The following is a 15,709-nucleotide window of genomic DNA, read 5'->3' on the forward strand; positions in this document are numbered from 1 at the left end:
TCAACCTAGTCTATAAAAGTGACATATGTCCATTAAACATGTGAGTTGCACATATATATTTTTTTTTTGACATGTCCGCACAAGAGGGGGAGGGAGATTCGAACTAGTGACCTCTACTTCATTAAGTGTGGTCCCAGCCGATTGATCTACATCTTGGGGATATGCACATATTTTTTTAATAGTAGAGACAGTAGAAATAAATTTTATTAAAAGCTCATGTGCATCTTACATATTATTAAAAAAAATGACACATGTCATTTTTATAGATTAGGTTGGAGAAAATTCATCCGATCCAATTTATAGGAAAACTTTGTCCTTAAAAAAAAACCCTAGTCGTGTTCCGACCAGTCAACCAAAAAGCGAACGCCGGAATATTCTGTAGGCTGCGGAACGCTAAACTGAGAAGATTGAACAGATTCAAGTCAATATTAGCCGATTTGAGGCTCAACAAGGCTTGCCTTCGCCAGATTCCGGCGAAACCTGGCCGGTAAATCGTGGATCTTTGACCTGTTTTGACCCGCTTAGATTTCGCCTTTTCGTTTTTGTTTTTACTCAGTCGAACCAAAGCGGTATGGAATCGAGACTGTTTTTACAAGATTTTATGTCCATTTTGCTTGAATGGTCTTAATTTGGTTGGAATTTAAGAGATAGCGTAGTTAGGGTTAGGTTTTACTCCCGATATGGGGATTTTTTTCCCGGTTGTAGTTTCTTGGAATTGATGATCAAATCAACTGATTGAGACCCCAACGGAAGATGGATATGGACCTTCAATTGGATCGGATTATGATTGTTTGGTGATTTATTGAAGAGTTGAAATTTTAAGCTTACGGTTTGGTGCTCAATTTTGGGAGTTTATGTTCTAGCAAATATTTCGTTAAATGTAATTCTCAAATATGAAATTGAAGTCTCTAATTGGAGGTCTTAAAAGTTTCGATTTTGTCATTTCATGATTCTATCATGTTAATGTTAAAGTGCAACTTTTGATCATCTGATTCTTTTTCCCTGAAATCAAGGCGTGCATATGAAATCAAGGGCCCCGTGATAGGTTTGAACCTTTGATTAACTGAATTGATCATAAGTTCATGATTAATTCAACGCTAGGTATCAAGGGGAATTTTCCCAAATTTCAGGTTTATATGTCCAAATTCATTTTCCCAAAATTGGGTGCTCCTATATGAAGCTGGAGGTCCCAGTTGACTATTATTTACATGAATATTGAGTTTAATTCAAGAATACTGTTAGTTACCAATTGATAAAATAGTGAATTAGAGAATTTGGAGTTAGTAATGTCCTTGCATGAAATTGATTTAAAATATATGAAATTAGATATCCTAATTAATAAGATTATCCCCAAAATTGACTAAAATGTAAGAGAGGACTGATCGAATTAAGGGGCTCTAGTTGATGTGTAAATTGGAAAGATTATCAAAGCATATTATTTATACAGCTGTGAGCTCAATTGTGCATTTGGTTAATAAATTTTCATATTCTTGTGCACTTTTTTATTGGCATGGGAATGAGTTTGGACCCAAACTAGTAGGATTAGGGGACTATGTTATCAGAGTTGGGTCAGCAAATTCAATTGATTTATTGGATATTAGAATCTTATTATTAGTCCTTGGTGTTATTTCTCATTGGGCCATCCTGTTATGTTCTACTCTAGGTTCTGAAGCTCCTGCTGATGGGCCTAGCGTTACCTAATTTGTTGCATTTTGTGCTCTTTTACAGTCGAGAGCTCAATTGTGCATTTGGTTAATAAATTTTCATATTCTTGTGTAGTTTTTTATTGGCATGGGAATGAGTATGGACCCAAACTAGGAGGATTAGGGAACTATGTCATCAGAGTTGAGCAGCAAATTCAATTGATTTATTGGATATTAGAATCTTATTATTAGTCCTTGTAATTGGTGTTATTTCTCATTGGGCCATCCTGTTATGTTTTACTCTAGGTTCTGAAGCTCCTGCTGACGGGCCTAGTGTTACCTAATTTGTTGCATTTTGTGCTCTTGAGGTAAGTTGAACTTTGCATACAATTGCCTTCTCTTTCCCTTGTTCACTTATGCCCCTTGGGATATTTCATACGTTTAACTTTCTACATACTAATGACTTCATTTTTGTTCTTGGGACTTATAACTTCTACACACTTGTTTTGGAATGGCAGCCTCTACAGCTACTGAAAAAGTCTTTGTTTCTGGTTCAGATGAGCCTTTTATTCTCGAAGAGATCAGACCATGTTCTTGACATGTCACAAAGGCCACGGAAAAGATCAACCTTTGGCCATGGCAATTTTGAGCCTGCTTCAAAGGAACCCAAAATGACCTTGAATGACAATTATTTAGATGATCCACTGATAGATGAGGATTACAAAAAATTCTTGTATGCCTTAGAGAAGTACAGTAAAGAACCAGAAGAAGTAGAAGTAGAAGAGAAAGAAAAAGGAAAGGAAGGTGATGAAGAAAATGAAGATGGTGATGATTATAGGGATCCTCAGTACAGGATGTTCATGGAAAATTTGAGGGAAGATGGGAACTCATATATACTACAAATCTCTAAACAGGATGTGATGACCCTTTGTATAAAGTACGAAGGGGAGGACAGCAGACTGTCTGGTGGCAATGGCAACGACTGGGCAATTCCAAGAGAAGAGGATAAGAGTAACTCAGCAACTCCAAGAGGAGAAACTAAAGGAAATTTGGCAACTCCTGTGGAAGATGGGAGTGCCTCAACAGCTACAAGAGAAGAAGACAGGAGGAACTCAGCAATTCGAAGAGAAGATATGAAAACCTCATCTGCTCCAAGTAAAGAAAATAGGGGAAACTTAGTGACTCCAATAGAAGAAGATAAGGGGAACTCAGCAGCTCGAAGAGAAGAAGACAGGAGGCATTCAGTGAGTCCAAGAGAAAAAGATTGGAGGAATGCTGTGAAGACAGAAGACATACAAAGTCTGGAAGTTCCATGCAGTGAACTAAATGTTTTGAAGGAGGTAAAGATGGAGATGTCAGACCCCTTTAATAGTGTATCCCATGGGGTGGATGGGGGTTCCTGTGTAAACTCTGAGAGTTATCAGTTACTTTTGAATCGCCGGAAACTAAAGGATATTGCTGCAGATATTTTGACCAAAAGTGGTCGCTCAATCGGCTTGGAACCATGCCTAATGAAACGGAGGTCACTAGCTCGAAACTCTCATTTCCCCTCCCCTTTGGGCCAATTACTTACTAAAAAAGAAGAAGATATTTTGACCAAAAGGTGTAAGCAGCTGAAACGTGACAATAATGATGGTGAAACTTTACTTCATAGAAGAAAGTTTGTAACAAACTCAGCTGTATGTATCTACTTTTGCTACAATTTTGCTAAATTTGCTTTGTTTTGGTATGGTTTTTATACTATATTGGTTTAGTTATCACTAATATTGGTTTATTTATCTGTATTTCCTATTGATTTATTTTTATTTTTATGACATTTGCTTTTATTGGTTTGCATATCATTAAGAAGTATGTACATCGCCCATTGCATGGAAAGAGATCTATTGGAAGAGGTCAATCTCAGTTCAGGGAGGAACTTATGGACACTCTTAGAATGCCTCATAGACCGAGGGAGTACGAGGAATTGTTGCAAGAGTTTACTATTCACAGACAAATCCGACATGATAGACGATTGCGTGGGGGAGTAACAAAAGAATATGTTACGGGTGTTCTTGGCCAATCATATAGAGAGCAGTATCCTGGTAAGTAAGATACAAATACTACTAGCTGCATTTATGTCTGACTTTTTAGTTTACCTTTCATTTGGAATGATTATGGTTTTGATGATAAACATGTAAAACACATTCTACCACACTCTTTCCTTGTTATATTTTATTATTACCAGAATTTACGACTTTTTGCAAATAATAATAATAATAATAATGATTTCTTGTTATAAATCATTATTACTCCTTAATTTTTAATTTTTTTTTAAATTTTTAATTTTTTAATTTAAAATTAAATTAATAAAAAAAATATTTTTTTTTAATAAAAAAATAATATTTTAAAGTGAGGTGAAATTGTGCGTTTTGTTTGACTGACGAACGTTAAAAAATTGGGAAATATAACGGTGTGAATTTATTTGCCTTTTCGATTAACGCAAAGAGTAAAAATTTGAAGAAAAAGAAAACTTAGGGAGTTTTCAGTTTTGATGCGTTGACTTACAGATTTAGAATATATTTACCCTAAAAATAATTGTTGTCATATAATAAATTCAAGGCCTATCAGAAATAATTTTTTGTTGAGTATATGACCATTGCTCTTTAGGAGGCTAAGTCTAAGAAAGGATCATTTCCTTCCATGTGAAATATTATGTGCTAGTTAGGAGGAGACCTTGAGAGGATGGAATTATATCAGTGACTATTGCTATGTAAGTGGTAGGAGTGGCCATTTGAGGAAGATGAGGTTAAAAGGACTTTGAAAGATATGAATGCGGGATAACTTGCTAGGTCTAGAAGGTTTTGCCATTGCCTTTTCTGATTTACTTGCCTTGTTGCAGTTTGGTGGAGGATGATATTATACAATTGTTCTATGCTTTTCATGGGAATGGAACTTTACAAGAGTTCTGAATATCTGTTTTGTCACATTTAAGAAAAAAAAGGGGATCTTTAGATGTCAATGGTTTCAGGCCCCACAGCTTAGGCAAATGTGTATTAGCTTTTTGTTTTGGTGTTTGCAAATATATCAAAGAAGGTGCTTGTTGGCAAGTATTTTGAATATCAAGAGAGGACTTTGGAGGAGCTCAAGTCCTTTTTCTTTTTTGCTCTCTTTACTTGGACAACTACTTGTTTAGCTCCCTTAGTGATTAGCTTTACTGATTTGTTCTCTTTTCTCCTTCTACTTAGGCGTCCTCTTGTATACTTCATGTGTACTAGGGTTGCGCTTTTTGATATATACAACATTCCTTATAAAATAAAAATATATCAAAGAAGGTGTTTGGAAAAGACTTGTGAAATTTAAAGAGTTCTTGTGTTGGTTTGGAGAGGGAAATTCTAGAATTTTCCATTCTAGCTAATAGTTTTGTATACTATGTAGATCGAAATAAGGTGTTGCATAAGTAGTTTGCAAGTTGGATTTTGGTGGATTTATGAGTCATCAATTAGTAATTTTGTTTTTGCATGATGTATGCTGTGAAAGTCTTATCAATGGGGGCTTGTTTAGTATGTGGAATAGACTTATGGAATGAAATGCTATTCTTGTGAAATAGCATTGTTTGGTTGTACACCATTCCTATAAATAGCTATTTTGATGGGAATAGCTATTCTCCTACGAAGAGAAATATCTATTCCTCTAAAAAATGAGAGGAAGAGCTATTTCTTGATAATTGAATAGGTTTTCTAAAAAAAAACCCATTATTATTATTATTATTATGTTTTTTGCAAACCTAATTTTTTCTAAAACATAAATTTTTTTTTTTTTTGATAAGTATGAAAAACTTGGCTAAAACATAAAATTAAAAACTAGTAACAGAAAATCACAAAACCTTGGTGGCCGACCACCCCAAGGGATGGCCGGCCACCAATGTTTTGTGCTGCTCAACTGCCACAAAGGCCCTTATGATGCCTACACTATGCTTTCTTGCACAATTACGAAGAAAAGGTGTGGTGCTAAAGCATGGAGAAGAAAACCCAACACCGACCCACCACTGCACCGTTTGATTGGACAAGACTGGTGTGGGGTGAGAGCCTAATTCATATATAGACAGGAATAAATAGCATCCAAAGAGAGACAAAGAGAGAGCTTTGAGAGAGAGTGAGAGAAAAGAAGAAGAAGAAGATGGGAGTGATTTCGCTTTGAAGGGAATCCTGTCTAAAGGAGTTGGGTAACTGCGTGCCGGTGGATAGGATTCTGGATTTGGTTCCACTACTATTCTTATCCTTTGGTTCTGCCATGGTGGCCTGCCACCCCTTTGAAGGTTGGGCACCAAAGATTTTTTAAAATTATATATATATATATATATATATATATATATATATATATATATATATTGGATGAGAACATGTGTTTTCACCAAACTACGGAATATGAATAGCTATTCTTTTTCTTAATGGAATAGCCATTCTGCATACCAAACGTGATCTTCAAGTTTTTCGAATTACAGTGAATAGAGACGATGTAATAGATACTGATGGCAGCGCAGCTAAGAAAGCCAAGGCATCCGAGACCATTATCATTGAGAGGAAGCGCGAACGCTCTGAGTACTATTGATGGTGGTAGATGTTATGTGATTGAACTGTGTATACTACCAAGTAGTTTATTGATGCCCTTGTAATTTCTTTCAATAACTACTTAGTAAAAAACTGAGCCTGTAACATGATGGGGTTCAATTGCGGCAAGCCAAGGATCTTTATACTTATTTTAACAGAGCAAGGTTGTTTTCCATTTTATACAAATATTGTATGTGGTTACTAGGAAACAAAAACTTAAAGGGATGTTCTGGAATAGCCATAACAAAGAAGAGATGGTTTGGGCTTAAACTATTTAAGATACTTAGGTGCGATTGACCCCCATAAGTTGGTTGGATTGGTGATATTGAGATATTAAATCCATGATCAATTCTGGACAGAAGTAAAATTCATTATCCACGTTTGATTGCAAGTTTAACTGGATAATGGCAGGGGCAATTGTTAATAATAACTGGACCCTGGTTGGACCAGATTTTGTGTTTTTTCCAGCGGTATTTTTATCCCTAGCACTATGTACTAGCATCTTGTAATGCCTATTTGGGTTTCAAATTCCTTTTATCTATTTCATTGCAGAAGGCTGAATATTGATGAGCATTATGTTGGATATTGTTTCCATTTGCTTTTGCCTGTGTCTGTTTAGGATTATGCTCATTGATCCTTGTAATTTTGAGTCATAAGATGTATTCTCTTTTGTAATTTAAGTATTTTAGTGAAAAATGTGATTCCAAGTTTGACCAGAAGACGATTTTTATATCACGTAGTGGATCTAGATTTAGTTTATTCATTTTTGGGCAAATTACACTTTTACTACCTTAAAATACCACTCTTGTTGCAATGTTTCCACCAAACTTTCAATTTGGGTGATTAGGCCCCTGATTTGGAATAAGTGTAGCAATATACCTCAATGAATTAAATGACTAAAATGCCCTTAGCACAAATGGTGACAAGCAGTTAAGTCCATGTGGCATATGCCAATAGCTAAAGATTTGAAATTTTATTCTGTTTTGATTTCTGATTAGATCTAGCATAAACACTCTGTCTTAATCCTTTGTTACCACCAATGAACTCTGATCCCAACCCAGCCTTCTGCCACCATTCCAAACTCTTCAATCATCCTAATCCTGAAACCCAGATCTCCATCCAAAAGTCAGGGTGGGCGAGGTCATGTTTACAGTGGGTGGGGAAGGAGTAGATAAGAGAGATATAAAAATTTGCTTTTGTTAGATTTAATTAGAAAAATTGAGAATTGCTTTAACCAAAGTGGCATGTGCCACATGGAATTAACTGTCTTGGCACAAAAATTTGTATTAAGGTGTATTCAGTTTGATAAAACACAACACATGTTTTGCTCATTGAATAAGGCCAAATACAACCTAACACAGTTATTTTTCTCGGTTGAGTGGTCGATTTTAGAACAATTCTTCTGAATTAAGAGGCTAATTTCTCAAACTGAGAGTTTGGTCTAAGCATTGCGATAGGGTGATGGTTTGAGTTGGTAAAATGTAATTTGTCTTTCAATTTGGTTTGTGTTTGGCTGCTTAGTTTGTAGTGAGTTTAACATTTTTAAACTTGTTTCAATGCTTATTTGTGTAGCTCTTTTTCCAACAAATGATTCATAATTTGCAGATCTTGCTAAGAAGATAGATTTAGTTCGTTCTGATCGTCCTACAGTTTTGAATCTTCTACGTGGATTTTTCTATTGGTTAAAGGTGAGAATCTAATGTATTTGTATATTTGCTTTAATTCTCCTATATCTCATGCTTCTAGTGGATGTTTCTGTTGGTTAATGATATGTATCTTATCTTATGTATTTGCAAAATCTCAGGTATTTACTTGAATTCTCCTATATCTCATGCTGCTAGTTTGATACGTTTGATAATGCAGTTAAGACAATCATATGTAGATTATCATTTCACTTCAAAAAATTTGAAGACTGCCCAAATGCTATGACCAGATTACCTGTCTCTTAATTTCAATTCAATAAATATAAAGACTGACCAAAATCTATGGCCTGTTGTTTCTGTTATATTTATTTCTTTTTTTCCTTCTGTGATGGGACCTCCATCTTCTTCTCTTTATAACGTACCTTTTCTTGCAATATTGTTCTCATAAATTTTAATAAGAAAAGTGAAAAGATCAGTTGTTTGACAAAACTAGGTGGTTGTTAGATCTATCCAGCTCCAATTTTGAAGTATGCAGCTGGTAACTTGTTCAAATATCTCTTTTGACTCTGCATCTTCACAACATGAACTTGAAATTCAGGACCTCCAAATCTTATTCTTGTATAGAAATTTGTTCCCTCCATGCCAACCAGCCTCTCATCTATCTCTCATATATTTAGAGAGGTTGGAGTTTTGATACTGGGATTAAAGGCTAATCAGGGTGAATGGTTCAACTGATTTTTTATGTATTATTTTTATATCTTATAGTTTAATGCATGAATGCATGAAATGAGCTAAATTTTTCAGCATATACACAAATGGAATGATTACAAGAAAGCAAACTGATCGATCATGATAAAATGATAGATGCCATTATTTTGTATTCAACTCTATTCTGAACCACTTCATTTGTGTCCTAAAGAGTCAAAACAATGAAAGATAATAATCATAGAGAATAAGAGAAGATATTTTAGTTTGCCATCTTGCCCTGTATTTCGGAATCATATAGTTTTTTACTAGTGTGCTTCAATTATCTGTCATACTTACTAAAGTTGGATGATATCAAACTAATTATTGATTTTAAGCAAAGGCTTTTGCCTAGATTGCTTTTACATGAAGGAAGTAACTATTCATGACCTTTTAAGGATGGTATGTTGGAACCCTTTTTTTTTTTATTTCCTCTGGTGGAGTTATAACAGAATCTTTTTCTGTTACCTGCTCTTTAATCTTTTAGAGTATGCTTTCCTTGGTCACCCCAAATTTGATCCACCCTGGTGATACCCCTTTCTCTTGTGAGGATTTTACTTCTCTCAACGATGATGTACATTATTTTATCAAGAATGATATCATTAACCCCAACAAATCCCTCTAACCCGGTTATGTCTTCAGCCAATTCCTTTCCTTCTCTAGAACTTTTTACTTGTCCATTTTGTCGGATTCCTTCTTTAGATCATCCAGAAGCCATTTGTTGTAGGACCTCGTCATGTTGGCAACAATAAATTTACCTGATAGAGAATCATGAATATGACCTTGGATGGCCAATGAACAGACAGTATTTCTCTGCATTGTCAATTCTGATAACAACTAATTAAGCATGATGTGCCTCCCTAAATCCTTAAGCTTGAGGAAGTGACTGGTCCTGTAATTACTGGTTGAATGGGGATCAACAATAAATAAGGTGTTTGTCAATTATGCACCAGAGATCTAACTCCTTATTCAACCTGATTTATGTGTCCAGTTTTATTAAATCTTTTACTTGCTAGTAAGTTCACCTGGAACATATGCCGCACCTCACATTTGCTTTCTTTTGCATTTCATATATGTTATCATTAAACTATTTCCTTCTACCCAAAGTCAGCCGTTAGAATGATAATTTTGAATCCTCTAGTTCATTGAACTTTGTATTTTGTTTTACTTGCTATTCCATGTCTGCTCCTTCTAGATTGTACAAGCTGTAAATATGAATTGTAATCCAAGCTATTTCCTTTATAGTTGAAAATGTCAGCAACTATTCAATGTTTTTAGATTCTGTTCTAATTAGTCTCTTTGTATGCCGATTTAGTCTAATGCATCTGATGATATATATTGTGCCAGAAATTGCCGCAAGAAGGAGCATTCAAGCCTTGGTTGGATTCGTCATGTCTAAAGGAAGTAACGCGGGATACTTCCTCCAGTCAGATAGTGTAATCTATTAGATTAAGCGTTTTGCATGCAGAGAGAGAGATTGGTCTGGATAGTTCCTAGTGTGCATAATGCTACTAGTTGATCATAAAACCTGACATTTTAAGAGAGAGAGAGAGAGAGAGAGAGGTCTGGATAGTTCCTAGTGTGCATAATGCTACTAGTTAATCACTTGTGGAGCAGATAATTATGTCAACTTGAACTAGTATTTCTTTTTATTTTCCCCCTCTATTCCATCCAGTTTGATTGAATCTTTCACTTTGAGATTTAGCCAAATATATTTGACTAGATATTGCACTTGGTACTGGCCAAGAAAAGCTAAAATTTGTGCTTTCTATACTTATTGATCATCTTATTTTTTATTTTATTTTTTTAAGCATGTTGCCCATGCATTTGCATGGAAACACTCTGTAGATGAGTATAAATCAATTTTACGGCCAATAATGTTTTCGTGCCATTTTGTAGGAAAAATTAACACGTGGAGACTCACTAGGCAGTACATATTCAACTCAACTCTTCATTATCATCTCATCTGTTTTATGAGCTCTATGATTTACTAATATAACTAGATCATATTGAATTCAGTGCTTCCCATAGAATTGATTAGAAGGTTTTTCTTTTTTACTTTTTGGTCATGGAGGTGAAGTTAAGGTTACAATGGGTTTGAAATATATGTATACATGTATATGTACGTATGTATGTATGTGTGCACGCGTGTAAAAATAACACTCCTCAAAGTCTAAAGAGGATGTAATGAAGAACTGTTGGAATCTACTCGGGAGATTCACATATTAAACACTTGGACAATATTCATCACTTATTTATTTTTAAGAGTCATTTATTGTCATTTTACTAACTTAAAAACATAAACATTAATTTTTAGAAAACACAAAGATGTTGAATGACACTTGTCACTTATTAAAATAGGTTTGAGGAAATTCCCTCCAAACTTGGACAAAACACTTGATAGATTATTGGGTGAAAATTGCTACTTGTAGAAGCTCAAACAGAGTTAAAATGTAATTACTTACTGGTTTCAAGCCCCTTTATGTATTTGTATAATAGGGTTGCAAACAGTTTAGTTGTTTATGGACATCTCAAGCTCAACTCGAGTTTAATTCATCCATTAAACAAACTGAGCTTGAACAAAAATTAATAACTCTGTTTATTAAGCAAAATTAGCTCATATAATTTTGGCTTAATTTGTATAAGGTCATATATCTTTGTTTTTATTGTTTTCAGCTTTGTAATAAGAATAATTTAAGTATTTAGAAAGATTAAAGAAAACCCACTTTTAATATATTAGTGGATCCCATGACAATTAAAAAGTAGACACAATCTTTTTCACATGTTGTGAGTGGGGGCTCAAATCGTATGAAAGATTGAAATGACATAACAATAACAAAATTTCTAATAACTAATGTCATTGTTCGCATGGTGTGAGTGGGGGCTGATCTAGGGTTCCACCGTGGTTAAAGCTTTGTAGATAAAAATACCAATAATAAAATGGGTGGAGAGGTTCCTTTGATCCAAATTTATGGTATAAATTCGTGCAAAGTTACCCACCCACTAAACCAAATAACATAAAAATGTGATCATCTTCTTTCGAGGGTGGAAAACTAATTTGATAACCTACTTTTGAGGGCAGAAATCTTCTTCTGAGGGCAGAAAACTTGGTAGAGATTATCAGTAATTTTGCTGTTCAAATTGTTAGTAAGTTAGACAGTATATATGAGAGATTTTGTGAGGTTCGTTTGTTCTAGGGGGAACAGGTTTTGAACTGCCTGCCTATTAGGGCAGATGGGCATAAAAAAAACTCTCTCATAGCAATTTAAACAGAAAATTACTGAAAATGCAAATGAAAAAACTTCTAATTTTACAAGATAGTTGATGTCAATTTGAATTGCTACCAAATTTAATTCGCAAGTGTATGAACCATGTATAGACATGGTGTGTATTATGAGATCAATCCCTTGAGGATTGACTTAACTAAATCAAAGGTTATGAATATTACTTAACTAAATCAAAGTCTAGAAATATTAGTTAACTAATTCAACAAAAGAATTCATTGATTTTATGATTGAAGGAAAAATTAAAAATTAAAAAAACTGAAACAAATATTAAAATTTGGTTACTTGGAAATTGAAAAATTAAGGATACAGAGCTCACCTCTAATCTCAGAAATCCATGTTTCTAGTAGATTCTCATGGAAATCCAGATTTTTATATTTTTGCATATTTTTGACACATCTATGTTCTTGGTTAGACAGATCTTTCTTAGTTTGAATCCATGAATATTATATCCTTGTTTAGGCATAGAAAAATCACCCACTCTATTCTATAGAAATACTTATTGATGATCAAACATATACAAAAAAAGATTAAAAAAAAAAAAAAAAAACATATACAAAAAAAAGAAAAAAAAAGGAAGCATTTATGGGGATATTCAAATCAGTCAAAAACCAATATATGTTCAAGAATGCAGATTTAAAGATGAAACTACTATTTTGTGGATAAAATGAGATTATCCAACAAAATCCGAAGGCCAAGAGATTGTAAAACTAGAAACAACATAAAAATACTTAGATTAGGAGATTCCTCATAGCCTTAGCCAAGGGATTAGAAGCCCATGAAATAGTTGAACCAAAAGTTAATTATCTTTTAATTATCTTTTCAATGACACGGGTTTCACCTTAATCTGATGCATGAACCAAAAGTTATACTTTAAATATTGAAACCTGTTCCGTATAACTCTAAATCCGAAAAAAAAAAAAAAAAAAAAATTAGGCACAACTCTTTGAGCTTTTGTTCTATTATCTCCTTCATACATAAAAAAAACCTGTAAGTATATCTGAATTTAATACACTTACTAACTAGAAAATATAATTTTGGGTAAATATAATATCAATATTTCATGATTATCAATAGTAATGCTCAAAGACTTTGTTTTTTTGACCTCAATGAAATTAAAGATGCTTTACAGTGGCAAGCACTATCTTGGGGCGATAAAGTGATTTTACCTTTGACTAGTTGGAGATGTGTCCTGGGTGCGTACAAGAAAAAGCTCCCTCCCCAACTCATGGAAACATTGATGCCTTCACAAAAAATGACAAAATGGCTATGATAGGCACTTTTGACCCCTATAAACCCAATGAGGCATGCCTCCATACTACTTTCAAATCTTTAATCATCTCACCATTACTTTCCTTAGGAGAAAGGAACCCCTCTCTCTCTCTAAGATGGATGTAGGAGAATTAATAGTTGAGTTGTTCGATATTAAATTAATGGTGCTAAAATATCTCGACAGAAAAGATCAGCACAAGAATGATAAGAATCAGACATAGCTTTGAAGATTATTTATTTATTTATTTTTGTCTTTTAAGTATTTTGTTTTGACTCCAAGTTTCAGCACAAGAATGGCAAGAATTAGTATGATGCATACTGTCATACGCACCCAGAACCATCCTAGTTATTCGAACCACTGGCCGACACTTCAGAGCACATGATATCAACTCAACTATGAACAACGGCTTCAATAAATTGATCAAAGAAGCACCATTTTCTTGTGAGTCTTAATTCTGCTGTTGTTGTGATGCTTTGAAAACCACTAAATCAAATCGCATTCAGTTGGGCAACAATCATGCTGCCTGCCAAACTTGCCCATTCAATGAATAATAGAGAGTTGAGTGAATGATGTGAACTAAAAGCCATACCCTTAGCCTTTGAGGGGCCAAGGAAGTCTTGAGTAAATGGTACTACCATCCACTATATCATATGCAATATTTATAGGCCCAATTCATTTTTTCAAAAACACCACAACATACCAAACACAAACTGCTCTTTTCATAAATAGACTCAATACTTTCTAATGGAAGTGGAGGCTGCAGAACACAGCAAATTTGAAGTGAACTTCACTGGAAAAAGTATCATCAGAGCTACAAATCCCTTGCCGGGGCCTCATGTCCTTTCTCTCTCAAACCTTGACCTCCTTTCCGGCCGTTTTCCTGTAACATACTTCTACTTCTACTGCACTCCCCTTGTCAGCAACTTCACACCTAATATTGTTGACATTCTCAAGAGCTCCCTTGCTGAAACTCTCAATCACTATTATCCCTTTGCAGGCAAAATCGTTCAGAACCCAAATACTAGTGAGCCTGAAATTGTGTGCGACAACAGTGGTGCTCTAGTTGTAGAAGCCCAAGCAAATATCCCTTTGAAAGAATTGAACTTCTACAACCTCAATCAATCTTTGCAAGGGAAGCTTGTTTCTCTCATCCCCAACTTTCCCCTGCAAGTCCAAGTAACAAAATATACTTGTGGAGGCATTTCAATAACCTTCACCTTCGACCATGCGCTAGGTGATGCGAGTGCCTTCGGCAAGTTTCTTGTCTCCTGGTCTGAAATTGCTCGAAGGAAGCCAATATCATGTATACCGGATCACCGGAGAAATCTTTGTGCACGCATCCCACCTACATATCATCCTTCCTTGGACCAAACTTTTGTGAAGTGCACCATAGATGAGATAATAAACATGCCAACAACAAGAATCCGGCTTAAGCGCCTTTATCATATCGATGCATTGAGTATCGACAGGCTGCAAACACTAGCATGTGTTGATGGGAATAAGAGAACAAAAATTGAGGCTTTCTCTGCATATGTTTGGAAGGTTATGGCTAATGCTATTGATCAAAGCCATTCAAAATGCAAGATGGGGTGGTTAGTCGACGGACGTGCTAGAATGTGCAAAGGAGGAAATGAGAATTCCATGTCAAATTACATAGGCAATGTCTTGTCTGTGGCCTTTGCAGAGGCAAGTGTCATAGGATTGAAGACAGGTTCTATCTCTGATATTGCCAATGATGTTCATGATGCAATTTCAAAGGTAACAAATCAGGATCATTTTCTGGATTTGATCGACTGGATAGAGTGCCACCGGCCCGGGTTAATGCTATCAAGAATTGTATTAGGCAGAGGAGGACCAGCCCTTGTCTTGTCTTCAGGAAGAAGGTTCCCAGTTACTGAAGTTGATTTTGGATTTGGTAGTCCTGTTCTGGGGACAGTCTGCTCCACCATTGAAAGAATTGGAGTTGCTTACCTGAATCAAAGGCCAAGCGGTAGGGGTGACGGCTCATGGACAGTTTCCGCTATCTTATGGCCGGAATTGGCTGCCGCATTGGAGTCAGATTCAATTTTCCAGCCCATGTCTGCAGCTCATCTTCAACTTTAGTGGTGTTAGTATTCTGTGCCTTCTTTTTTCCTCCCTCACTGTTATATATGTACGTTTTGTAAAATTCATTATATATAAACGTGTACAGCTGAGGTTGTTTCATTTGCTATCTCAATGAAACAAAAACATGTTATCTAATCTATATTTCAAACAATACACAGACAAAACTAGTCAACACTTGAAGAAAGAAGCTCATGATCTGTCCCTGAGCTGAGTGAGTGTTGCAGACGTTGTTGATGTTGTCTGCATGAGTGCTAACACCCTCTGCAAACTGATGGGGAGGATACGAACCATGCATTTGTCAAGTAAAAAATAAGACTCGGCTGAGACACTGCCTGGACATTGTCAGGACCTAACCGGGTCACCGTCGGAACCAAGCTGGGACACTGTCTTGATTTCTCTAAAATCATTTAACGACGGAAAACATTTTACA

At 35.3% G+C, this 15,709-nt stretch overlaps 2 protein-coding genes across 3 annotated transcripts; both read left to right on the forward strand.

The window, feature by feature from the left end:
• Positions 1-329: 329 nt before the first annotated feature.
• LOC132173868 (uncharacterized) lies at positions 330-10,314 on the forward strand. Of its 2 annotated transcripts, none has more exons than XM_059585521.2 (6): positions 330-487; positions 1,950-2,011; positions 2,162-3,322; positions 3,490-3,724; positions 7,835-7,917; positions 9,964-10,314. In XM_059585521.2, the coding sequence occupies exons 3-6, from the start codon at positions 2,201-2,203 to the stop codon at positions 10,054-10,056; spliced, it is 1,533 nt and encodes a 510-aa protein (XP_059441504.2). In that variant the 5' UTR covers positions 330-487; positions 1,950-2,011; positions 2,162-2,200; the 3' UTR covers positions 10,057-10,314. The 2 variants fall into 2 exon arrangements, with proteins under 2 accessions (XP_059441504.2, XP_059441507.2); XM_059585524.2 differs by having other exon boundaries at positions 2,201-3,322.
• Positions 10,315-13,892: 3,578 nt separating this feature from the next.
• LOC132176232 (HXXXD-type acyl-transferase family protein) lies at positions 13,893-15,550 on the forward strand. The gene is made up of 2 exons (XM_059588377.2): positions 13,893-15,280; positions 15,438-15,550. Exon 1 carries the CDS (start codon positions 13,918-13,920, stop codon positions 15,274-15,276), a length of 1,359 nt encoding a protein of 452 aa, XP_059444360.2. The 5' UTR covers positions 13,893-13,917; the 3' UTR covers positions 15,277-15,280; positions 15,438-15,550.
• The last annotated feature ends 159 nt before the right edge of the window (positions 15,551-15,709 follow it).

Source organism: Corylus avellana, chromosome 3, assembly GCF_965113065.1.
Source record: "Corylus avellana chromosome 3, dhCorAvel1.hap1.2, whole genome shotgun sequence".
NCBI classification, from domain to species: domain Eukaryota; kingdom Viridiplantae; phylum Streptophyta; class Magnoliopsida; order Fagales; family Betulaceae; genus Corylus; species Corylus avellana.

Coding starts and splice junctions, on each gene's coding strand:
- LOC132173868 (XM_059585521.2), top strand. CDS start 2,201: ATGAGCCTTTTATTCTCGAAGAGATCAGACCATGTTCTTGACATGTCA. Junction 3,725..7,834: donor ATATAGAGAGCAGTATCCTG/GTAAGTAAGATA, acceptor CATAATTTGCAG/ATCTTGCTAAGAAGATAGAT. Junction 7,918..9,963: donor GATTTTTCTATTGGTTAAAG/GTGAGAATCTAA, acceptor ATATTGTGCCAG/AAATTGCCGCAAGAAGGAGC.
- LOC132176232 (XM_059588377.2), top strand. CDS start 13,918: ATGGAAGTGGAGGCTGCAGAACACAGCAAATTTGAAGTGAACTTCACT.